At 37.9% G+C, this 25612-nt stretch overlaps 1 protein-coding gene across 1 annotated transcript; it reads left to right on the plus strand.

The window, feature by feature from the left end:
- The first annotated feature begins 9720 nt into the window (after nucleotides 1-9720).
- Nucleotides 9721-25511, plus strand: Cnih4 (cornichon family AMPA receptor auxiliary protein 4). Its single transcript, XM_046419211.2, has 5 exons — nucleotides 9721-9861; nucleotides 11924-11992; nucleotides 15921-16033; nucleotides 18904-19044; nucleotides 22813-25511. Exons 1-5 carry the CDS (start codon nucleotides 9793-9795, stop codon nucleotides 22838-22840), a joined length of 420 nt encoding a protein of 139 aa, XP_046275167.1. The 5' UTR covers nucleotides 9721-9792; the 3' UTR covers nucleotides 22841-25511.
- Nucleotides 25512-25612: the final 101 nt, after the last annotated feature.

Genomic DNA, 25612 nt, shown 5'->3' on the forward strand with positions numbered 1-25612 from the left:
CATAACATGGCGAATTCATGGCTTCAATCACACGTTAAAAACATAACACAATCTCAGCAAAGGAACTTAGCTGTGGACATTTGGGACCTGCCCCAACAGAGGCTGAAGCAGGAGGCGCACAAGTTCAAAGCCAGCCTCAGCAACTTAGTGAGACTCTATCTCAAAAAATAGAAAGGATTAGCTGGGTGCAGTGGCTCATGCCTATAATCCCAGCAGCTCAGGAGGCTGAGGCAGGAAAATCGCAAGTTCAAAGCCAGCTTCAGCAAAGGCTTAGCAACTGAGTGAGACCCTGTCTCTAAGTAAGATACAAAATAAGGCTCTTGTCAAGCGTCCCTGAGTTCAATCCCCAGTACCTACCCCACCAAAAAAATACAAAGGACTGGGATGTGGCTGTATAGTTTAAGTGCTCCTGGGTTCAATCCCTGGTATCAATAAATAATAAGAGATACCAACAATAAAATGCTTTAACATTTAATATTGAAATTATTTCTAGCAATTATTGCCCTGAAGATAATTTCACATTATTTTCAATGTTCAGATTTACAGTACCATACATCTAAACCAGAAAGGTGATTGAATTGTAACCTATACACCTCACTTACTACAATTATTGAAATGGTGTTGGTTCTTTAATAGTGCAACCCCACCTAGTGGTAGTGGCACATTTCACCTTCTATTCATACTTCTAAACTTTGTAATTACTAGCAAACTGACTTTTGTTTACTTGTATTTTATAATTAGGATGATCTATGTCCCAATTTTCTCAGTAAAGTCCTGATTTTTGCCTTATTTTACTCCCAGCATAATTATTAGTAGTATACTCTGTAGAAATAAATGAAAAACAACCTGATGGGAACAGGCACAGATAGAAAAGTTAAAATTATAATTGTTCTGCTTTCCCCCATAAGACTATTTTCTATAGTAATAAAGTCAGTTATCATCACTTGGATTTTGGCAGTGACTCAAAAGCAGGCAGAGAAGTGGGAATGCTTTATAGGGAGAAAATGAACGTTTTCAGGTGTCTGTAGTTGAAGAATATTGGCTAGATATGGTTAACTAGAAGCAAGACACCCTAGATTTTTGGTTAGAGATAAATACTTGCTCATATGTTTGGAACAGGGACAAAAATTAAGGAAACTATCAGTTATTAATGGAGTCTAGGCCCTTTTGGGCCAATGGATATAAGGGATACCGTTTGGCCTGTTACCAGTGATAGTGGTCTGACTTCAACATGTCTGATAGTAGTTTGGCTTTGCGGGCTGGTTACTATAGATAACAGGTTGGTTTGCTGGGATGGCTACTGCAGATTGTGAGTCTGAATTCTGTTTTTACATATGGTCTGGCTTTTATTCACTTATATATTCAGTATCTTGCCTTTCTTTCTCAAGAGTTTCCAGTTTGGGCAAATAAATTATATGGCCACCCTATGTATAAAATGAATCTGAGAAAAAAAAAAAAAAGAGGAGAGTGTACATGCCAGAGGTTCCTTACTGAAGTTTAAAAACAAGGTTGCCTCCTTGCTGGAAGGTAGATACAGAGTCATTGTCATCTTCTCCTTCTTCCTGTTAATTCTATTCAGGGATCCTCTCTCACTTAGGTATATTCCCAATCCTTTCAATTTTTTGTTTGAGATAGGATCTTGCTAATTGCCCAAGTGATATTCCTGTCTCAGCCTCTTGAATAGCTGGGATTATAGGCATGTGCCATCTCACCCAGCTAGAGATATGAGTTTTCTTTTTTAAAAAAAAACAAAACATTTTTTTAGTTGTAGATGGACACACAATATCTTTGTTTATTAATTTATTTTTTATATGGTGCTGAGGCTTGAACCCAGTGCCTCATACCTGCAAAGAAAGAGCTCTACCACCAATCCATATTCCCATATATGAGTTTTCTAAGGTTAAAAAAAGAATCTTTGAGGGCTGGAGTTGTGGCTCAGTGGTAGAGAGCTTGCCTTGAATACGTGAGTCACTGGGTTCAATTCTCAACACCACATATAAATAAAAAATAAAGGTCCATCAACAACTAAAAATAAATAATTTTTTTAAAAAATCTTTGATTTATTTAACTTGTTAAAGGGCACCAATTTCTTTTTTTATCAAATTTGTTGTTATTTGTGAGGGTTGCCTTATTCACATCCCTTTCCTAAATAGAATTAAAATTATACTTCTATCTTAGCATGTTATACATTCATTCTACAAATATTTATTGTCTGTCATGTGCCAGTTACTATGCTGAAGTCAGGAAACAGAAAGTGATCAAAACATATGGTCTTTGAATTTATATTCTAGTGACAGGAATAGGACTGATGAGGCAATAAACATTTATTATAATTATGAGAATACATGGGCTGGGGGTGTAGCCCAGTGGTAGAACCCAGTGGGGTTCTGAATTCTGTCCCAAGCACCACAGTAACCAGAAGAAGGAATTAAGATTTCATTGCCCATAGAATAGAATCTTTCACATAGAAGATTTTCAGTAGGTAATTATTGTGAAAATTATGAAGTGAATTATCTGGGTACTCTGTTTGAAAATAACAAAGGGAACCTACCTCAGCCCAAATGGACAGGGGAGGTCTGTCTGAGAATGTGATGGTAAGGACCATTAGGACAGCAGAAGCCAGTTGTAAGAGAGAAAGGAAGAGGGTTTCAGGTATAGAAAGAAGCACATGTGCAAAGATCATAATGCAAGGGGAAAAACTGACCTATTCTAGGAACAGAAAAAGATAAAAAGGAATTCTTTGTTTTTATTTTGTTTTTGCTGTGCTGGGGATTAAACCCAGGACTTTACACGTTCTAGGCAAGCACTCTATCATGAGCTACATCCCAAATGTTTTTATTTTATTTCGAGACCTGATCTCACCAAGTTACCTAGACTACCTTGAATTTGAATCCTCCTTCCTTAGCCTTCTGAGTAGCTGGCCATACAGACATGAGCCACCATGCCAGCTTATTTGTTGTTTAAAACATTATTTGAGGCCAGGTGCGGTGTTGCATACCTGTAATTCAAACAGCTCGGGAGGCTGAGAGAGGAGGATGGCAAGTTCAAAGCCAGCCTCAGCAAGGCAAGGTGCTAAGCAACCCAGTGAGACCCTGTCTCTAAATAAAATACAAAATAGGGCTGGGGTTGTGGTCAAGTGCCCTAACTTCAATCCCCCATACCCCCAAAATAAAACAAAAACATTATTTGAGATCTCTGTCACTAAAACAATATAAATTTTAACAAATTTAGGTTATTTGGAAGAATTTCAATATGTGAGCCTGAGAAAGGAAAGGGACAAGAAGAGCCCAAGTATTTGTAAATAAGAACCTTATGTTTTCACTATTTTTTTAAACTATGGAGGTGTAATTTATCTCTATTAAAAGGCATCCTTTTTAAGCGTATAATTAAAATTATAATTTTATTTATTTATTTATATATTCATTTTTGGTACCGGACATTGAACCCAGGGGTGCTTAATCACTGAGCCACATCCACAGTGCTTTTTATTTACTTTTAAAATTTTGAGACAGGGTCTCACTAAATTGCTTAAGCCTTGCTAAATTGCTGAGGCTAGCTTTGAGCTTGTAGTCCTTTTGCCACAGCCTCCCAAGCCACTGGGATTATAGGTGTGCACCACCCTGCCTGGCAATTATTATTTTAAATTGATGAAAAGTTTATATATAAAATTCTCCATTTTAATCATTTTAAAATATAAAGTTCAGTGACTTTCAGTACACTTACAGTGTTGTATAAGCATTACCACTATATAGCTCCAGGACATTTCACTTGTATCTGTGGTCTTAAGATCGGGAGTGCCATGGGGCTGGGATTGTGGCTCAGTGGCAGAACGCTTGCCTCAAATGTGTGAGGCACTGGGTTCGATCCTCAGCACCACATAAAAATAAGTAAATAAATAATAAAGGTAAAAAAAAAAAGAGCGGGAGTGCCACTACAAATTCCCAAATACCAGATCTACCACCTCACTAGCTTCAGTGCTGAACAGGTCCTCACACATTTCATGGGTGGCTTCCAGAGTGGCTTCCTGCCGCCTTGCTAAGGTTATTAAATTGCTGAAGCTGGCCTCAAACTTGAGATCCTCTAATTTTTCTAAAAGTCTATATTTTTTGTCTTGTTTGGCCACTGCCTCCATCTCTGTCTTGCTGGAATTACAGGCATGTGCCACCACATCTGGCCTTTCTAACCCTTTCTTTCTTCTCCTTTTTTTCTTAGATTCCTATTGTACACATGTGGCTACTTTGTGTCCCAAAAGCCTCATATACTCTTGATTTTTTTTTTTTTTTTTGGTACTGGAAATTACCCAGATATTTACCACTGTACCATATCCCAATCCTTTTTTTTTTTTTTTTTTTTTTTTGAGACAGATTTTGCTAAATTGCTTAGGGCATTACCAAATTCTTGAGGTTGAAATTAACTTGCAATTCTCCATCTTAGCCTCTTAAGTCACTGGAATTACAGGCCTGTAATTCTGCAATTCCAGGACCTGTCTCTCGACATTTTTATTCATTCTTTTTTCTTTCTGCTTGTTAGACTAGAAAATTGATCTATTTTCAGGTTTGCAGATTCTTTTGCCAGATCTCATCTACGGTTGAAATCCTCTAGTGAATTTTTCATCTTAGTCATGCTTTTTACATCCTGCATTTCTATCGGATTCCTTCTTATAATTTCTCTTTATTAATTTATCTGTTTGGTGGGCATTATTCTCACAATGTCCTTTATTTCTTTGCACATGGTCTTCTTTAGCTCTTTGAGCATATTTAAAATAATTTATTTAGATTTTTTTGTCCAACAAATCCATTATCTGGGATTCCTTAGGGACAATTTATATTACTTTCTTTTCATCCTGTGAATGAGCCATGCTTTCTTATTTCTTTGCAGTTTTTTTATTGTTGTGGAAAACTGGACATTTTGAATATTGTAATATGATAACTCCCTCCACAGTTTCTAATGTCAATGCTGGTTATAGTTATCAATTCTTTTTGGTTACTTTTCTGAACTAATTTTCAAGAAGTCTACAGTTTTTGTCTTGTTTGGCCACTGAAGTCTCTGTTCCTTTAACTGGGCAGCTAGTGTTTCTAGATTCCCTTGAATGTTGAGATTCAGCTGTTTTTCTCCATTAAACAAATTTGCCTTGGTGCTGTAATCTTTTGATTCATTTCCAAAGCTCTGATAAAGTTGATTCTGATGGTTGTTCCTAGCTTGTTGTAAAGAAAAGACTCTTGGAATTCTTTACTCCACCATCTTCAATGATATCAGTTCAATCTCATTAGTTTTTATAATACATATAATCCTGCAAAAGCAACAACAAGATGTAGAACATTTCCATTAACTCTGAAATATTGTCTTGTGCCATTTCCCGGTCTATCTACCATCCTCTATGCTTAGGCAACAATTGACAAACTTTCACTTACTATATATATGATTTTAAATTGTCAGCTTTCGTGTAATAGAATCAGATAATATGTTCTCTTTTATTTCTAGTTTCCTTTGTTCAATATAATATCTTTCGGATATATCCTTGTTTTGCACATATCAGAAGTTTATTTTTCTATTGCCAGGTAGTATTTCATTGCATGGTTATATCATAATGTGTTTACTCTATTTGCCTGTTCGTAATTGTTGGGTAAATTCCAGTTGAGATTTTCTCCACTGTTTATATTTTATTATTTATGGTGCTGGGAAATGAAACCAGGTATATAGAATGCTAGGCAAGTGCTCTACCACTGAACTACATCACTAACCCTTTTTATTTTACTTTGAGACAGGTCTCACTAAGTTGCCTAGTATAACCTCAAATTTGTAGTCCTGACTATACTGGGATTATAGTCGTGCACTACCATACCCTGCCTGATTATTGTAGCTTTTAGTACATCGTGAAATCAGGGAATGTGAGTCTTTCAACTTTTGTTTTTTATTTTTAAAATTGTCTTGTTTTAATTCCTTTGCATTTTCTATAAATTTTATCTTACTTTATTTATTTTTTTGTGTGTGTTTGGGATTGAATTCTTAGCCTTGCCTATTCTAAGTACATGCTTTATCATTGTAATATACTCTCAGCGATGGGGGGGTCCATGCCAGCGTCTCATGGGGGGGTTCTTCTTCCTGCCCAGGGGAATCTAAGCCATCCTAAAACTTAAGATCTTAAATCATTAGTGAATAACAAAACATAAATACTTGGAAACATATTTACAAAAAGCAAAGCCCCTGATCTAGTCTACTTGGGTTCTGGAACTAGACAGAGATGACTCCAGTTGTTTATTTAAAAGAGTACATCAAAGGCAGGGGATAAAGTTTCAAGGGTAGAGTGTTGCTTTGTGTTGATTTGCAGTCAGCAGATTGATTGACATCTGGTCAGGTCACACCCACATCAGGTGCTGTGTGGGATCTTTGGCAGAGCTTGAGAGGGATGTTCACCTGCATCAGGCAGTTAATCCCTGTGGGGGGTGCCATGGGAAGTTCCCAATGCCAGACTTATTCCCTCATGAGGTTACTATGTACAACAGTCCACACACAGCCCATGGACAGCTTGTGACACTCAGACTCCATATAAAATTTAGAATAAACTTCAGAGTTCTTAAAAAAAAAAAGATGCTACTATGGTAGCATAGTAAGATGCTACTATGGATTTGGATTGCATGAAACCTAAAGATCAGTTTGGGAAGAATTGATATTTTAACAATATCGAGGAGCGCGCTACCGCTTGAGCCACATCCCCAGCCCTGAAAGATCATATCTAATTAACTAGGGGCTGGGGATGTGGCTCAAGTGGTAGCGCGCTCGCCTGGCATGCGTGCAGCCCGTGTTCGATCCTCAGCACCACTTACAAAGAAAGATGTTGTGTCCACGAAAAATAAATAAATAAATATTAAAAAAAAAAAAAAACTAATTAACCAATTCATTCATTTCCCTTTTTTCTTTTCTTTTTTCCCCCTGATATGGGCCTGAACCCAGGGAAACTCTACCACTAAGCTACATCCCCAGTCCCTTTTATTCTTTAAGACAGGATCTCTCTAAATTGCCAAGGCTGGCCATGAACTTGTGATAGCCTTGCTGACAAACTTGCTCCTAATTTAATCCACCAAACCATCAAAATGATATTTTCAAGATGTAAATCAACTACGTATAATGGCACATGTCTGTAATCCAAGTGACTCTCAAGGCTAAGGCAGGAGGGTTGCAAGTTCAAGGGCAGCCTCAGCAATTTAGTCTCAGCAAAGTACTTTAAAAAGTAAATCAGATCAAGGTCTTTTCTTGCTTAAAATTCTCCAGTAGTTCCTCATCATATTAGAAGAAAATTTAAACTCTTTGCTAAGGGTCTATATGCCCCCACCTTATTTCTCAAAATTCTCTTATCACTGATTCATTGTGTAATAGCCACAATAACTTTTTTTTTTTAAGGATATCAAACTTCTACTGTAATTGGGCCTTTGCAATCAGTGTCACTGCATGCAAATCTTCAAATTGCTGTTATTCAGATTTCTTTTTCCCTCCTCCTCCTCCTCCTCCTCCTCCTCCTCCCTCTCTCGGTACCAGGTCTGAACCCTGGCACTTAACCACTGAGTCATATCCCTAGTCTTTTTTATTTTTTTGAGACGGGGTCTCCCTAAATTGTTTAGGGCCTTGCTAAGTTGCTGAGACTGGTCTTGAACTTGCAGTCCCTGCTTCAGCTGAAATTACAGGCTGTGCCACTGTGGATGGCCTTATAACTGCTTTTTTATTAAATATATTTTTAATTGTAAATGGATCTTTTATTTTTTTTTATTTATATGTGGTGCTGAGGATCGAACCCAGGGCCTCACACATAACAGGCAAGTGCTTTACTACTGAGCTACAACTCTAGCCCCAGAACTGCTTTTTTTTTTTTTAAAGAGAGAGTGTGAGAGAGAGAGGGAGAAGAGAGAGAATTTTTCAATATTTATTTTCTAGTTTTCGGCGGACACAACATCTTTGTATGTGGTGCTGAGGATCGAACCTGGGCCGCACGCATGCCAGGTGAGCGCGCTACCGCTTGAGCCACATCCCCAGCCCCATAACTGCTTTTAATTAATAGATTTGTTTTGTCTTCTGCCTCCCCCACTGTTATGCAAGATATAGACTTGTAGAGATTTTTCTTCTGTTGTTCATTTGTATTCCTAAGGTTTAAAACATATAAGAGCTGTTCAGAAAATATGGTTGAGACTCAGGAGTCTGAGGCAGGATCACAAGTTCAAAGTCAGCCTCAGCAATTTAGGGAGACCCTGTCTGAAAATAAAAAATCAAAAGAGCTGTAGGTGTAGCTCAGTGGTAAAGCATCCCTGGATTCTGATACCAAAAAGAAAGAAAAAAAAAGGAAAGAAAGAAAAAGAAAATACTGGTTGAATGAATGAGTGGAGGAGTGAATTTATTTATTTATTTATTTGATTCTGTGAATTGAACCCAGGTGCTATACCACTGAGCTACACCCCTATGTCTCTCCCTTTTCATACCTGGGGATTAAATATAGGGATGCTTAACCACTAAGCTACATCCCCAGTCCTTTTGATTTTTTATTTTCAGACAGGGTCTCGCTAATTTGTTTAGGGCCTTGCTAAATTGCTGAGGCTGGCTTTGAATTTTCTATCCTCCTTGCCTCATCCTGCCGAGTGGCTGGGATTACAGGTGTGTACCACTGTGCCCAGCCTGATTCCTTTTTAAAATTTCATTTTGAGACAGGGTCTCACTTAGTTGCCCAGGCTGGCCTCAAACTTGTGATCTTGAGCACATGCCTGTAAACTCAGGGACTCTGGAAACCGAGTCGGGAGCTTCGCAAATTCCAGGCTAACCTCAGGAAATTAGCGAGGCCCTAAGCAATTTAGGGTGACCCTGTCACAAAATAAAATAAAAAGGGGCTGGGGATGGAACTCAGTGGTAAAGCACTTTTGGGTTCAATCTCCAATACAAAGAAAAAAAAAAACACACACACAGAACAAAACAAACTTTGTGATCCTTTTGCCTCATCCTCATAAGTAGCTGGGATTACAGGTTGGGCTAGCACTATCTCTCTATAAAGAATGACTGACTTTTCTGTAATTAGCTCATGGAGTTTATCACTGGCGATCTACCCCCGCCCCCATTTAGTTGCTATTGTATATCCAACTCAATTCTACTACAGAGGCATCTTGTTTGCCCTACTAATTTCTATATCTCTGGAGCCTAGATCTATTCTTGGCCTATAGTTAAGGTGCTGTCAGTAACTATTTGTTAAATAAATGAAAGGCTGAGACAACGAATTCAGTTTTTAAAGATCTTAACATCTAGAGAGGAGAGAAACACTACTATAAAGAGAATAAGCAAGCAACTGTGAAAGTTCCGGAGAAATTGAGATCAGGAACTGACTGATGGGTCTCAATTTTTAAGCCAGGCACTTTAAGGTTGGAACTGTGCTTTGAGGCATGCAAGTGGGTTGAGAGCAGACACTAAAGAAAATTTCACACATGGCACATAACTTCTACTGAGTATCCAGCAGTTTACAGGCATTCGGTAAATTCTCAAAGACTAATTGCTTGGCATTATTTCTGGAAATAATCAGATTGATGCTAGAGTTTACGCTCACCTCTTCGGTTGTATACGTACCACTGGACTACATTTCCCAGCATGCATTAACACCACCGCGATTGCTTTGAAAAATGGACTACAACTCCCGGCATGCCGTGCAGGCGAGGACTACACGCCCCAGCATGCCGGGAAAAGGGCCTATCAGGGGCGGGAGGGGCTCGGGAGCCGGTTTGACGGAAGGAGCGGCGGCGACCGAGGAGGAGGAGGAGGAGGAGGAGGATGGAGGCAGTAGTGTTCGTCTTCTCGCTCCTCGATTGTTGCGCGCTCATTTTCCTCTCAGTCTACTTCGTATCCTTGCCTGAGGCGGGCAGAGGGGGACCTGGGGCCCGCTGCCTGAGGGACGGGGCTGAGGGTGGGCCCGGTGGGCACCAGGGCAGGTTTGTGAGGGAGGTGCCCGGCGGCGGTCTGGGGTTCTCGGGGCACTGGCCTGGCCAGACCGAGGCGTGGGCTCCCAGGACCGGGAAGGGAGCCCCGCTGCCGTTCGGTGCCCTGACCCCACCGCCTGCCCTCCCTGGGGGGTCCGAGCGGACCTTGCTCCTGGCGCACCCCGGCCTGGCCATCGCGCCCTCCCACTGCAATACCCGCGACGCCCGTACCGGCCCTGCCCTGAGCGACGGCTGGCTCTTGGCCTCCCTTTCGGCTCTCGGGAGGAAAAGGTTACCTCTTTCTTGGGGACCCCCGGCGCCATTCCCTTTTTTAGTATGTTGGAGGCCCAGGGCGGTCTCTCGCGGACAGTCGGGCTCTGGGACTATCCGCGGCGATTTGCCGCCTCTTGTTCCCCACGGCAACAGCCGCGCTGCCCGCCCCTTTGTTCTTGCTGTCTTGAGTGCTTGTGGGGACCTTGTACTTCCAGGAGTTAACTCATTCTGAAACTGGCGACGTGTGTCCTTCACTATGCCGTTTTTTATTGAGTGTTGGGAAGGAGTATTTAAAAAACCATCTGTAGGGTGCCCCTGTGACTCTGGTAGAGCGCTCGCCTAGCCTAGCATGAGTGAGGCATTGGGTTCCATTCTCAGCACCACATAAAAATAAAATGAAGATATCGTGTTGACTCACAACTTAAAAAAAAAAAGAAAGAAAGAAATCTCCAGTGCATATTTTGGTTGACCCTGACAGTTGAAGATTGTAAATTCAGTGACTACATGTGTTGTAGTTTCCAGTCGTTTCTCAACTTTACATTTTTTCTGTCAGTCCATGTTAAACTCCAGTATGTTACACTACTTAAACTGTGCATTCCAACCAGTAAATGGTTGTTCAGCAGCATAGCACTGTACTATTTGTGTAGGGTACAGTGCTTCCCTGTTCTTAAAGAAAACTTTTTATTTTCACTTTTTAAATAATAATAATTATTATTATTATGGTGATTGAACCCAGGGGTGCCTTACCACGGAGCTACATCCCCAGTCCTTTTTATTTTTTTTAAGAAGGGCTCACCAAGTTGCTGAGAGTTAATTTTCAATTCTTCTGCCTCAGCCTGGGATTACAGGTGTGTGCCACCATGCCAGACATAATGCTTCCATTATTTTTGGGGGGGATGGGGTGGGGGGAGGATTGAACCCAGGGACTTGTGCATGTAAGGCAAGCATGCTACCAACTGAGCTATATCCCCAGTCATTTTTTGAGACAGGTCTTGCTATATTGCCAAGGGCTAGCCTTGAATTTGTGATCCTTCTGCCTCAGCCTCCTGAGTAACTGAGATTAAAATGTGGGTCACTGCTCCTGGCTGTAATACAAAATTTTTTTGTTTTTAATACTTAAAAAAATTAAAAAAAATTTTTAGTTGTAGTTGAACACAATACCTTTATTTATTTTTGTGTGGTGCTAAGGATCAAACCCAGGGCCTCGCATGTGCTAGGTGAGCGTTCTACTTCTGGGCCACAACCCCAGCCCCTAAAAAAAATTTTTTTTAAGATATATTTATTTTTTAGTTGTAGATGGACACAATACTTGTATTTTTATTTACCTTTATATGGTGCTGAGGATCAAAACCAGTGCCTCGTATGTGTTAGGCAAGCTGTCTACCACTGAGCTACAACCCCAGCCCTGTAATCCAATTTTTGGTACATATTCATTGCCAGCATGTGACCATGGGGTGTTTATAGTTTTTGTATCTTGTTTTCTTTATTTACATTTTAAGTCATCAAAGACATTTTCTTGATATATCATAAATAAACACTACTTTTCTAGTGGAAATTAGTATTTTAACTTTTTTTTTTAAGCTTAGACTCAAACTCAGGGCCATGTGCAGCTGTACCACTGAGATACATCCTCTTCCTTGCAACTGGGATGCTTTCTGAAACTAAATGCATAATTTTTATAAAAAAGTATAATTCCTTATCTTGATCATCAGATAATTACATTGTCTGATTTAGAATGTGATTACATTAATGCTAGATCATGTTGCTCAAAATTAAACAAGGTAAGACATTTCCTTGCTCACTTTTTGCTATTGAAGTCAGTTCTTCATTTTCCATTTTAAAGATTATTATAATCAACATGCATTTTTTATTTTAGAATGCATGTTGGTTTTAGAGTTCATTTTAGAGTGTATATTCATTAGACTGTTGGTAGAACTGCTGCTTTGCAATATTTTAGATCATAAAATTATGCTATAAGATTTGACTTGAAATTTCATTTCTTTATTCTGTGTATTCCTGTCTACAGTAGGCAGCTTCATTATTCAGTCTGGGCTCAGGTTCATTATGAAGATAATTATTTTTTTTTTCTGTGTCTAAACCTCTTCCTCCCACTTATGGGTAAAATTCTCAGTTTGTCTTTTTTGGGATGAAAGGAGACCTTCCTTGTGTGGCTTGCACAGAAGTAAATTGATTAGATTTGTTTTAAGGCCATTTACTTTTAGTATAGTCAGAACTTTATATTGGCACAATACTCTGAACTGCAGAACTCATCTAGATATAGGGAAACCAGTTGTCCCTAATTCATTTCACAATAAGCAGACAAACACTTTCTGGATGAGAGTTCAAATAAAAATAGGATACTTGAGAGGTGTTTTTGGCTTGACCTAAAAACAATTTTCATGGGTCTTCACATTTTCAGTATACTTTAGTTTCTCTGACCCATGAAGAAAATAAAGTTATATGTATTTTTTGAAAAGTGTATCTCTGAAAAGTTAAAATTAACATGTATTAATTTTACAGATTAATGGGTTTCACTGTGACATTTCCAAACATGGATGTGTTGTATGTTGATCATATCTACCTTTCCATCTGCCCTCTCCTGCCCTCCCCTTCCTCCAACCCTCTTCCCAGCCCTCTTTCTAATGGTTCCTCTTCTACTTTTAAGATTACTATATTCTTCTACTGACAAAGTTGCTCCTTGGATTTGAAGTTTAAGTAGTTTTTTAGTGTTAATTTTTATGAAAGTTATACATATACACGACTAAGTCGGTGGTATTGCAAAGTTTATAGTGAAAAATAGTGGTCTCTTCCTGACCCATTTAAGTCCTGTCTTGCTAAAGGGGTAACTGATTTTAATACTTGGACAGTTTATTTTTTTCTGGTATTTATATCTCTGTTTCTTTTTCATTTGTTTGCACTATTTCTGGATTTGTCAGTTTTAAATATTTGACTTCACAATATGGAAGAAAAAATTTAATTGTTCTGTACTCCTTTACTTAAACATCTATTTTCCCATTATTTCATTTTCCTTTTTGGAAATATTCCATGTTTACATCATAATGCACTATTATAAAAAATATAGGTTTTTTTTTTATTGCTGAACCTCAGTTGATAGTGATAGTATTTTTCTTTCTTTTTTTTCTGGGTATCTTTTCCAGAAAAATTACTTTTCTTTTATTTACCTGTTACTTAGTGTTCAGATACATCTCCAAAGCCCTTCAGTACTATTTTCAATATGGTAAAATGTATTAAAATAACCTATGAGTTAAATTTTTCCCATGGGACCTGTCTGTTCGAGGCTTCCAGACTCTTACTGTCCCCTGGACTGATTGCTCTCTAGGTGTGTTTCGCAGTTTCATTCTGAGACTCCTGTTTTGTATTCCCTGATTCTTGTTATCTTATGTATTCCTTTTTCTTGGCCCTTCTACCACATTTTGCTAGAATAGCTTCTTGACACACAATACGTGGGATATTTTTGAAATATCCATGTTTGAAAATATCTTACCCGTACCCTTGATAGTTTATCTGAGTATAGGGTTCTAGGTTAGAGAAGACTTTAATTTCAGAATTTTAAAGACATTGCTGGTGGTTTTCTAGTGTTGTTCAAGTTGGAAAATCTAAAGCCATTGAAGCCATTTGCTTTCTTTCCTTTTTTTTTTTTTTGATTCCCTAGGATTGAACCCAGAGCTCTTAACTACTGAGCCACACCCCAGCCCTTTTTATGTTTTATTATTTAAAAAAAAAAAAATTTTTTTTGTAGTTGTATATAGACAGCATGCCTTTATTTGTTTCATTTTTATGTGGCGCTCAGGATTTAACCCAGGGCCTCACACACGCTTGGCAAATGCTCTGCAACTGAGCTTAGTCTCAACCCCTTATGTTTTATTTTGAGACAGTATCTCACTAAGTTGCTTAGGGCCTCAATAAATTGCTGAGGCTGGCTTTGATCTTGCTATCCTCCTACCTTAACCTTCTGAACTGCTGGGATTACACCATTTGATTTCTTATTTATTTATTTTTTTCTTTTCATTTTTTTTGCTATGCTATGGACTGAACTCAGGGCCTCATACATGGTAGGCAAGTGTTTCACCATTGAAATGCATTCTCAGCCCTTTTAGTCTTTTAATATGATCACTTTTTTTACCCACTGTCCTCTCCACAGAAGTTTTAGAATCTTTATCCTTAGTGTTTTCAAAGTTTGCAGTGGTATGTCTTTAGATATCTTTGTTTAGTCCCTTTTCATAGTTTTGGACATGTAATAGACTTTTTCAACAGGGAAATTTTTCTGTAGTCTTTTCTTTTTCCTTTGGTGCTGGGTATTGAATACAGGGCTTTGTGCACACTGAGTTTGTGTTCTACTACTGAGTTAGCCTCTCTTGTATTTTTTCTTTGATGCTATCGCTTTTTATTTATTTATTTATTTATTTATATTAGGGATTGAACCCAGGGGTACTCTACCCCTGAGCTACATTTTTATTTTTTATTATGATGCAAGGCCTCACTAAGTGACTGACTTTGAACTTGTCACTGGGATTAGAGGCATGTACTGCTGCTCTAAGGTGTTTTTTTCCTTGATCTATTAAATTACTCCAGAGAAGAATCTTCCAAGCTCCTACCTGGAGAATATAATCCTGGTATTGGTCTTTTCTTATTCTTAGAACAAGTCAGGTGTAAGGCATACTCTTTTTTTTTTCTTTTTAGAGAGAGAGAATTTTAAATATTTATTTTTTAGTTTTCGGTGGACACAACATTTTTATTTTATTTGTATGTGGTGCTGAGGATCAAACCCAGAGCTGCGTGCATGCCAGGCGAGTGCACTACCGCTTGAGCCACATCTCCAGCCCCAGTAAGGCATACTCTTGAGGGAAGAGACAAAACAGAGGACTTAGTTAAAAGTCAGTAAATCAAACATAATAAGGTTAAATCTTAGTGCCTAAATCTTGTTTCAGGTAAGTGTTTATGTGTAAAACAAAGATGAGTACAGCCCACTGCAAGAAATTTAGAGTTTAAGCTTGAAGCAGGGGCACATACCTGTAATCCCAGTGACTTGGGAGGCTGAGACAGGCAGATTGCAAGTGTGAGTCCAGCCTGGACAAGTTAGCAAAACCCTATCATTAAAAAATTAAAAAGGGATGGGGATATGGCTCCGTGATAAAGTGCCCCTGGGTTGAATCAAAAATACCACAAAAGTATCCCCAAAATAAATGAATGAATGAAAGAAAGGAAGAAGAGAAAAAGAAATCCAGAGTTTGAAAACTACTTCTGTAGGGGTCTGATATTGTAAGCTTTTAAAGGATTCTGGAGATAGGAAATTGTTTCAAGATTGATATTCTGACTTAGAAGCAACCTGAAAATGCATATTAACCATCCCAAATTAGAATAAGAGGCTTTAACATAGATATTGGAATAGAAAATAAATAATACTCTCTATTTTTGTTCTAGTTAGCATTTAAACCTGTTTAGTGATTGACTTTAAGCCTTTGCTTAGGACAAAACACAATTGAAATTTAAGTGCTTTATATTTAAGCTGCTCCCTGATGCATTTACATGGGGTCAACACTATGCAAATCTGGGACATCTGAGTCTAAAAATAATCTTGAAGCAATAGCTTGTAAACTTTCTTTGAACATTCATTGATTTAGTTTCAAATAACATGTATAGTCAGGAAAGACATGGTGGTGGGCATAATATTGTATTCTTTCCTTGCAGTGGGTAATTCCAGAATTGATTGGCCATACTATTGTCACTGTATTAATGCTTGTTTCATTGCACTGGTTCATATTCCTTCTCAACTTACCTGTTGCTACTTGGAATATATATCGGTAAGTATAATTTGTTTACTATTTTGTCAGGGCAGTTAAACTTTTTCTTTTTTTTCTTTTTTTTTTAAGTAAACAGCCTTCTTTTTTCCATGAAAATGCTTTATTAAGTCAGTATAAATTTTGTTGTTTCACTTTGGAATATTGGGCAAATGGAAATTGCATGTCTCGGTCTTGTGGTTAAAGCACAAATTTACATGTCATGTTTATTTGTAATGTCTAAAGACTTGTGAAATGTTTTTTCATTGCTTTGAGTATAATTTTCTTTTAAGTGTGGCCAAAAGTCTGAAAATGTAAGCCCTTTTTGTTTGTAGATACAGTTTTTTTAAAAATTTTTTTAGTTGTAATACTAAAATACAATACCTTTATCTTATTTATTTATTTTTATGTGGTGCTAAGAATTGAACACAGAACCTCACACGTGCCAGGCAAGCGCTCTACCACTGAGCCATAATCCTAGCCTCTGTAGATACAGTTTTTAATTAGAGTGTACTATTCTTAGAATACTCCAAAGAAAATTACATTTTTAAAACCTTCAAATTAGGTAACTTATCAGAATTTTTGACTTAATAAATTTAGGAAGTTTGTTAAAAAATAATAGAAACAGTGATTGGATATAATTTTATAGTTGTACTATTATGAAGCATATTGTGTTGTGAATAATTGTGGAAAAATCTTGACAAGCTTAGAGTATCACTAAGTTGCTGAAGTTGGCTTTGAACTTGCCATCCTCCTGTCTTACTCTCCCAAATTACTGAGATTACAGGCTTGCACTCTTGTGCCTAGCCTCTATATTTTTAGGTTTTATTTTATTTGTATCTATTTTTTTTTAGTGTAAAACCATTCATTGCCAATTCTTAAGCATGATATAAAGTACAATTATAATAAAAAGGACATAGAAAAGAACAAAGTGTTGGAGAAACATAAGAAGAATGTGAAAAGGTAGTGGAAGGTAGTAGAGGTAAGTAAGGGGTAGATTTGCAGGAATGATCTTAAAAAGATAATGAAACTAGAACCTGAGCTAGGGAAATGTTTCTCAGTCTGTATGGCTTTTCTATTTAGCAACAACATGCCCAACTACATGAAGTTTTAAGGACAAACAAAAAAAGAAAGAAAAAAGAGTGACACTCTTGGGGCTGGAGATGTGGCTCAAGTGGTAGCGCGCTCACCTGGCATGGGCGGGGCATTGGGTTCGATCCTCAGCACCACATAAAAATAAAATAAAGATATTTTGTCCACTTGTACATTGCTGGTGGGACTGCAAATTGGTGCAGCCAATTTGGAAAGCAGTATGGAGATTTCTTGGAAAGCTGGGAATGGAACCACCATTTGACCCAGCTATTCCCCTTCTCGGTCCATTCCCTAAAGACCTAAAAAGAGCATGCTACAGGGACACTGCTACATCGATGTTCATAGCAGCACAATTCACAATAGCAAGACTGTGGAATCAACCTAGATGCCCTTCAATAGACGAATGGATAAAAAAAAATGTGGCATTTATACACAATGGAGTATTACTCTGCATTAAAAAATGACAAAATCATAGAATTTGCAGGGAAATGGATGGCATTAGAGCAGATTATGCTAAGTGAAGCTAGCCAATCCCTAAAAAACAAATGCCAAATGTGTTCTTTGATATAAGGAGAGTAACTAAGAACAGAGTAGGGACGAAGAGCAGGAGAAGAAGATTAACATTAAACAGGGATGAGAGGTGGGAGGGAAAGGGAGAGAGAAGGGAAATTGCATGGAAATGGAAGGAGACCCTCAGGGTTATACAAAAGTACATACAAGAGGAAGTGAGGGGAAAGGGAAAAATAATACAAGGGGGAGAAATGAATGACAGTAGAGAGGGTAGAGAGAGAAGAGGGGAGGGGAGGGAGGGGAGGGGGGATAGTAGAGGATAGGAAAGGCAGCAGAATACAACAGACACTAGTATGGCAATGTGTAAATCAGTGGATGTGTAACTGATGTGATTCTGCAATCTGTATACGGGGTAAAAATGGGAGTTCATAACCCACTTGAATCAGAGTGTGAAATATGATATATCAAGAACTATGTAATGTTTTGAACAACCAACAATAAAAATTAAAAAAAAAAGATATTGTGTCCACCTAAAACTAAAAAATAAATATTAAAAAAAAAAGAGTGACACTCTTCTTAGATAACTTGGAAGTTAGAGAACAATAAGACTCTTTGAGACTTCTCTGGATATATAAGTATAGGTGTGCTGCTAGGATTTGGGAGAGAATTTAAGATTTGCGGAGCTCAGAAGGGCCTTTGCATTTCACAGAGGTGGTGATTCATTGTAGCAAGAATGAGGAAACCAGATTGTCCTAGAAACTTGGACATGAAAGCCAGAAGAGATCATAAACAGTGCTGAGTTAAAACGTGTGTGTTACACAAATAGCACAGTCTGGATGTTGAAACCCAGACATATACAAAGTAATCCAGTTTTCTTAATTTTCCATATCCTATAAAGAAGTTTCTAAGAACTTGATGAGAAATTAGTTTGGTTTTAGAGCCTCCATTAACCTTTGTATACTGGAAAAGAGCTGTAGGAATGGATGACTGGTTTGGTAGTTTTCTACAGGAGATGGATAAAAGGTTCTCAGTGCATAAAACATCCCTTTTTAGAATGTTACTGTATTTGTTTCAGAGGATAAAAAAATTACACTAAAAATTAACAGTATTATAATTTCCAGAGGAAGACTAAGTGGTAGCCCACAACACCATTTCTGTCTATATTTGATTTGAATTAAAAGCTGCACTGATGGGTTCACATTTAAAGGTTGATTATTATTTGTTATTTTTTTTCAATATTTACGCTAACAGTTTGATTTTCTTTTTAATGTGTATATCCTTTAATTTATCAGTTTTATTATGGTGCCAAGTGGCAACATGGGAGTGTTTGATCCAACGGAAATACACAATCGAGGGCAACTGAAGTCACACATGAAAGAAGCCATGATCAAGCTTGGTTTCCACTTGCTCTGTTTCTTCATGTATCTTTATAGGTGAGTTTAAAGTTCTCTTTAAACTCTAAAAAGATGCCATGTCATCTAAAAAGATGCCATGTCTGCTTTTGATGGATAAGTTATTACTATAGTAGATTTTGCATTGATATTGCATAACTTTGGGGGTTTTATGTGAATTTCTTAGTCATTGAGGCTATCAACATGCTTAAAACTATCTTGGCTATTTTTTTTTAGATATTAATGGACCTTTATTTTATTTATTTATTTATTTATATGTGGTGCTGAGAATCGAACCCAGTGCCTCACACATGCTAGGCAAGTGCTCTACCACCGAGCCACAACTCTAGCCCCTGTCTTGGCTATTCTTTTCCTGCCCTAGTGTTTAGCTGTGAGGAATTACTTGTAGCAGGTTTCACCTATCACAAGCATTAATATATGTACCCCCAGAGACCATCCCTCTTATGGGTTTCTGGGGAGTTAAACTACTGGCAGCGGATCTCAACAACTTACATCAAATTGGGCTGATCTTTCTTGGCAGTAAGGAATTTAGATGTGATGCTGATTTTCCTTGGTTCTAAATGGTCTAATTGTATGTCTTCTAGTTATAATATATGCAATTAAGAATTAATATGAAGAATTGACTGTCACACACTGGAAGCTTTGTGTAGTCTTGTTTAAAACGTAAATTTATTCCCTTATGTTTTAGAGATGAACATACCACATTTTCCTTTATCTATCATAGATTTATAGAACAGAACAAAGGGGAGGAAAAAAAATGCCACTGTATGATTTGATTAAGCCTGTAGGGAGTTAGAAATCAGGCTTAACTTTAGTATCAAATCTTTAATTAGATCATTTCTACTTTTCTCCTTTTTAAAAAATTTTCATTTTTTTGTGGTGCTGGGCCTTGAACACATGGTCTTATGTGTGCTAAGCAAGTGTTCTACCACTGAGCTACACCTCTAGCCCTTGAAATTTTAATGTTTTGCACAAGCATAAGAACTATTTAGGAAAAATTTATACTAAACTAAGCTTTTACCCTTGTAAGAATCTTAATAGCAATTATATGGAGATAATGCTTTTTTTATCTGAAATAGTTTAAAGTCATAAACTTTGTCAGGCATCTGCCTGACAAAGCTGCCTTATGGACCTCCTTTACTGGGTTAAATCTACCCACTAGCAAAGAATAAATTAAAATTAGAGTTTAGGGCTGCGCATGGTGGTACATGCCTGTAATCCCAGTGATTTGGGAGGTTGAGACAGGAGGATTGAAAGTTTGAGGCCAACCCTGTCTCAGTCTAAAAAAAATCAAAAAGACTGGGGTATACCTCAGAGGGATGGTGCCCTGGGTTCAACTCCTAGCCCCTCTTTCCCCAATTCAAAAAAAGTTTAGGACCGGGATATAGTTCAGTGTTAATGTTTGCATAGCATGCATGAAGCCCTGGGTTTGATCCCCAGTACTGAAGAAAAAGAAAAAAGTTAGAGTTCAGTTCCTTTTCACCATTCATTTTATTTGCTTTTTTCGGAGTTTTATTTTGAAAACTAGGGCAAAAGAAATCACTGCTATCAGTTTCTGGTTCTTGTGCCCTACCTTAGTGCTAGTGGGCTTAATTTTTAATCTAGGTATTAAAGATGAAATTAAAGGTCAAACAATTTTAATATTAAGAACACAAGCTGGGTGTGGTGGTGTGTGCCTGTAGTTCAAACTACTCTAGAAGCTAAGGCAGGAGTTTGAGGCCAGCCTGGGCAACATGTGAGACCCCCATCTCAAAAAAGAAAATAAACAAAAGAATACAATGATGCATATATTTTCATTTTTTAGGTCAAACTATGGGAAGGTATCTTTGTATGTATTTTTGTATGTATCTTTGTATTTGTTTCTGAAGTAACAGAAACAAAAAAACTAGGTGGAATTGGTATAGCTAAGGTTATCCTTTTTCATTCTCCCCTGAAGGGTTCACACTGTTGGAGAGTAAACTTGAGCAGACATTCCCTGCATCTTGGTAGTGTGAGCTTTCTTGGGGTCATGTTATAGACAGGCTTTTTGAGAATAAACATAGAATTGAGGAGCAGTCATATGGCTTAGTAGACCTGAGGTCTTGAGATTTAAAAATGCACAAGAGTTTCTTTGTCTTGGTCACTGAATTTAAAGCAATGGGAAAACAGGCTGGAGGAATTGGGAAGCCATTAGGGGGACTGTAGCTCGGTGATACAACACTCAGTAGAATTGTAGCATGTGAAAGGTCTGGGTTGAATCCCCAGCACCAGGAAAGTAGTAGTAGTTTTAAGATATGGCTTTTTACAACTAAATGAAGGATAAGCAAACTGTATAACTGGTGTACCTCGCAGCTGCTCCTTTCGTTGTTTCTCTCTCTCTCTTTTCTTTCTTTCTTCTTCCCTCTCAGCTTGTCATTTTCAGTCACTTTGCTATTACCCATCCCTTGGTGTCACTCATAGTTACAGGGATCAGGATGAAAGAGAATAGTTTTAGAATATGACCTTGTAGCACTTTTTTTCTTGGTTTTGGTTGCTATTTTTTTTAAGTGATTTTATTATCAAATTACCAGCTTTTATTGCAGAGTTTTTATGCTGCTCCTATTCTGATTCTGTTGTCTGCCACATCTGGCATGTTGTTCAATAGAACTAAAGTTTTGGAAAAAAGAAAAAAAATGTTCATCTTTCTTAGAGAATGGTGAAATTAATGCCTTTGAGTTTCAGTTAGGTGCTAACCAAGTAGAAGCTGGGCTTTACCACTTCCTGTGTGACTTGGGGCAGGTATATTTACTTCTCTGTGCCTCAGTTTCTCATTGGAAAATGGGATCTTATACCTTCCTCATTGAATTGTAGTGTTGACTAAGTGAGATGGTGCTTGTAGAGCGCTTAGATTTATATTGAAGTGTATAGTAAATGCTCAAAAGTCTTTCAAAAATACCAGCTACTACCATTAATCTGTGCTGTTCATTGTGTATATTTAATATGGTTAAATTTAGAGAACTAGTCATTTATACCATTAGTATCATAAGGGTATTTTTGTGCATGTTAGTCATTTGATCTCAGCAGAGCAAGTCTGATCCCTAATAAATAAAAGGAAAGGATTGTTTTTTATCATTGTTCAACTGAGGTGATTTCATAAGATTATTTATTGGATGATTGCTATGTGTCAGACACTGTAAAGCACTGCGAGTGACACAAAGGAGCAATGCAGAATCCCTGCAGTGGAGAGCTCTGAGCTTCACAATTGCTGTCCTAGGGTGTCACATGGGACGTGAAAGTGCAAGTGTTGGGATCGTGCTCTCATTTTGGAGGAGCTCATAGATCAGAGCATGCAAGATGATGAGCTATGGAAGGAGCCATGCAACTGCTCTGGTCTGAGGCTGGCCTCCTCAGGAGGTGCTTCAGAGCACCTTCCTGGTCATGGAAGCCCAAGTGTGTGTGTGGAGGAATGGTGGAGGAGTAGGGCAGAGGGATTCCAGGCATAGCAATAGCTTGTGCAAAGACCTGGTGAGATAATTAAAGGTTGTTCCCCACCCTGCATATAGGCTCCTTTTTTTTTTTTTTTAAACATATACTCCCATATTGTTTTTAGGTTGTACTCCCACCTTCACCCCTAATTACTTATTATTTAGTGAAGAATTAGGCCATCAGAATCCCTAGTATAAATATTCTTCCTTTTGGGTAAAACATGATTGTCTTCTACTCAAATGAATATTCTTTGATGACCCTCAGGGATGGAAGTCTGGACAGACCAGACTGTAGGAACATTTCTAAAAAGGAAACATTAGTAACATTAATTTCTTCTTTTCACAGTATGATTTTAGCTTTGATAAATGACTGAAGCCGAAGAAGCTGTGGTTGGAGTTAACCTACAGTACAGTGCACAGTTGAGGAGCCAGAGACTACTTACATCATCCTTAGAACCGTGACCATAGCAGTATATATTTTCGTCTTTGAATAAGATACTATTTTTGCTGTATTTTTACCATATAAAGTATTTAAAAAACATGAATTGAGTTTTTGTAGATTTCTGGTTCTCAACATTAGCCTGAACCCCAACACATGAAGGTGTTTTTTATCATCTGAGTGTTGAAGAAGGTTATTTGTATGTAGAAGTAGGACTGTCTTGTCAGCCTTGCATGCCAAAGAAATAAAGGACACACCTTAAAAGGGAATACTTGATAAGCCAGATTGTCTTCAAGTCTACTGAAGAGTCAGAATATAAAACAACACTGTTAATCTGGACAAAAGAAAAAAAGAAAGTTACCTACCCTTTTTGCCTATATTGTGGCAACTTCATAATAGTATGTCTTAAAGATTTATGGGGTTGTCAGCTAAAAGTCTTTCTATAAGAATATTAATAGAAAATGACATTTCAAAAATTTATATTTCTTTGCAGAATTTGTGAAATATTATAAGCCATTTGCCCAGATACAATGTAATTCTTGCTTATAGAAAGGGAAAATAAATTTAAAAAACCAAGATTTTTATCAGGAGCTTTCATTTAAAAGCTACTGTCTCCACAATCACCCCCAAACTCATACAATCTCCTTGGTGCTTGCAGGGTCTTATTTTTGTATTGCAATTGATTCAACTGTTTTTGATCTCTTTTTATTTAATGGGGTTGGAGAAGTGATTTGGTAGAAGAATCTTCTATAAGATTATAAGCAGGAAGAATTGTTCTTTGTCAGTGAAATTGAGCCTACTAGTGCTCTGCTTGGTGCCGGGATTAACTGCATTTCTTCTGTTCTTATTGCACTGACTACTTTGTGAACTGAGAACCAATACAAGCCATTTTGTGCTCATAGCAATATCTAACAGAACTCAGTTTCTTGGCGCTGTTTGTAAACCCTGCCACATTGAGATCAGTTGCCCCCAGCTGTCTCTCAGCTCTCATGATGTCAGATGAGCCTGGTGGGTCATTCAGGCCTAGCTTATGCTTTAATATTGCTATCTTAAGCTTTGGCATTTAGGCAAACCATGATTATTCTATGACCAAGTCCAAAGGGATTATTTATTCTGGCATGATACACCTTGTGGTCCCCAAAAGATTTAATGTTGCATAGACTTTTGGCTTTAGCTTTGGTTGAAATAGAAGCAAGGGAGCCACTAAGCTAAATTCCCATGCAAACAGACCATGTTTCAGAGATAGAAGTGGTGCTCTGGCAACAAACACATTTAAGGAAGAGAGAGGTGGAGGCAAAGTAAATTTGATCCTGCTGGCCTCTGAAGAGTCACAGAAATTCTCCTTATGGTAATCTTATTTCTGCAGGGCAAAGGGCCAAGAAGCTGTAACAGAAATTACTTTGCTTGCATCTTTTTCTTAACTTTTTCCCTTGGAAGCACATTCTGTTTAAAACATAATCCTCCCTAACTGCCAGTGCCTCTCAGTGTTCTGCCCAAGTTTTTAAAACAATGAAGCTGTTGGAAAATTTAAATCCTGGAAACTGAGAGAAAATGGTTTACTAAAAGTAGCTCAAAGGAGTGGAGAACTTTTGACCAAAGTCTTTCACCTTTTCATTCAAGTATTCTTAATAGCCCAAACTGAAACCCACATGGCTGAGAACTTTGGGCTGCAATTCCACATGTGGCACAAGGTGCCTGGGCTGAGCAAATAGGTGCCTATTCAAAGAACCAGGAATGATTTACTTCTGAAGCATTAACTAGTTAAAAAAATAAAAACTCTCCCTTTCTTGTATTGCTTGTCTGTATCAAAGTCAAGAAAGGGGTGGAGGAGATCTAGCTTTTATTTTTTCAGGGGCTTTTCTATGAAAGATGAAAAAGAGGGGACAATAGCACTGACTTTAAAATAGCTATGGCTAAGATGCTAAAGGTTAATTTATATTTTTTGATTTGAGAGTTGCAGAGAACCTTGGAGATTATTTGTTTTAATGTCTTAAAACTTGAGGCCTAAAGATTGCCCAATATCTCATTAAGTATGAGCATCTGAAATCCTGATGTTTAGTCCAGTGCTCTCCCTTACCCACTCTACCATGTCCCTCTATAAAGGCAGTACTGAGGACCCAGCCAGTGCATACTACCATGAGGAGTTCCTGTGCGTATTTTAATTCGTGTATTGTCATTTTTCTCTTGGCATTCTTTCAGTGATAGCAGGCACCATTGCTAAATCACTGGAACCTCAGCTGAGAGAACTGGGGAACCAAAATCCAAGATGCAGCTCAGTTCATCAGAACCTAGTACGTACTTTCAGCTGCCTTTTCATGCCTGCCACACAGATGACGGTGGAATTAAGAATCCAAATCAGTTTCCCGTGACCTGGTCTTAACTTTGAAGTTGAGAACTAAGAAAGCTTCCTGCTGTACTTTATCTCCTGTGGTACTTTCTGTCTCTGTCTGGTATTAGTTATTCACCTGCAAATAATCTCACCTACTAGATTGTACGCTCCTGGAGGGCAGAGTCCACTTTTATCTGTAGTTTCATCCTTTCTCTCCTGGCACCTAACACAGTGCCTTGAACACAGAAACAATAAATGATTGTTGAGTAACAAGTAACTGATTGTGTTGTTCTATTGCTTTTCAAGCAAGAAGTCTAACTGATGTCTTTTAAGTCAGGGAAAGTAAGAAGCAATGGAGCAACATAATCAAAGTCCACT

This window comes from Marmota monax, unplaced genomic scaffold, assembly GCF_021218885.2.
Source record: "Marmota monax isolate L192 unplaced genomic scaffold, Marmota_monax_Labrador192_F-V1.1 WCK01_AAM20220418_F8-fsc00153, whole genome shotgun sequence".
Taxonomy (NCBI): domain Eukaryota; kingdom Metazoa; phylum Chordata; class Mammalia; order Rodentia; family Sciuridae; genus Marmota; species Marmota monax.

Excerpts from the sequence above, each read along its gene's own strand:
- Cnih4 (XM_046419211.2), top strand. The coding sequence starts at position 9,793 with ATGGAGGCAGTAGTGTTCGTCTTCTCGCTCCTCGATTGTTGCGCGCTC. Across the intron at positions 9,862-11,923 it reads TTTTCCTCTCAGTCTACTTC|ATAATTACATTGTCTGATTT; the intron begins GTATCCTTGCCT and ends CTTGATCATCAG. Across the intron at positions 19,045-22,812 it reads TTCTTCATGTATCTTTATAG|TATGATTTTAGCTTTGATAA; the intron begins GTGAGTTTAAAG and ends TTCTTTTCACAG.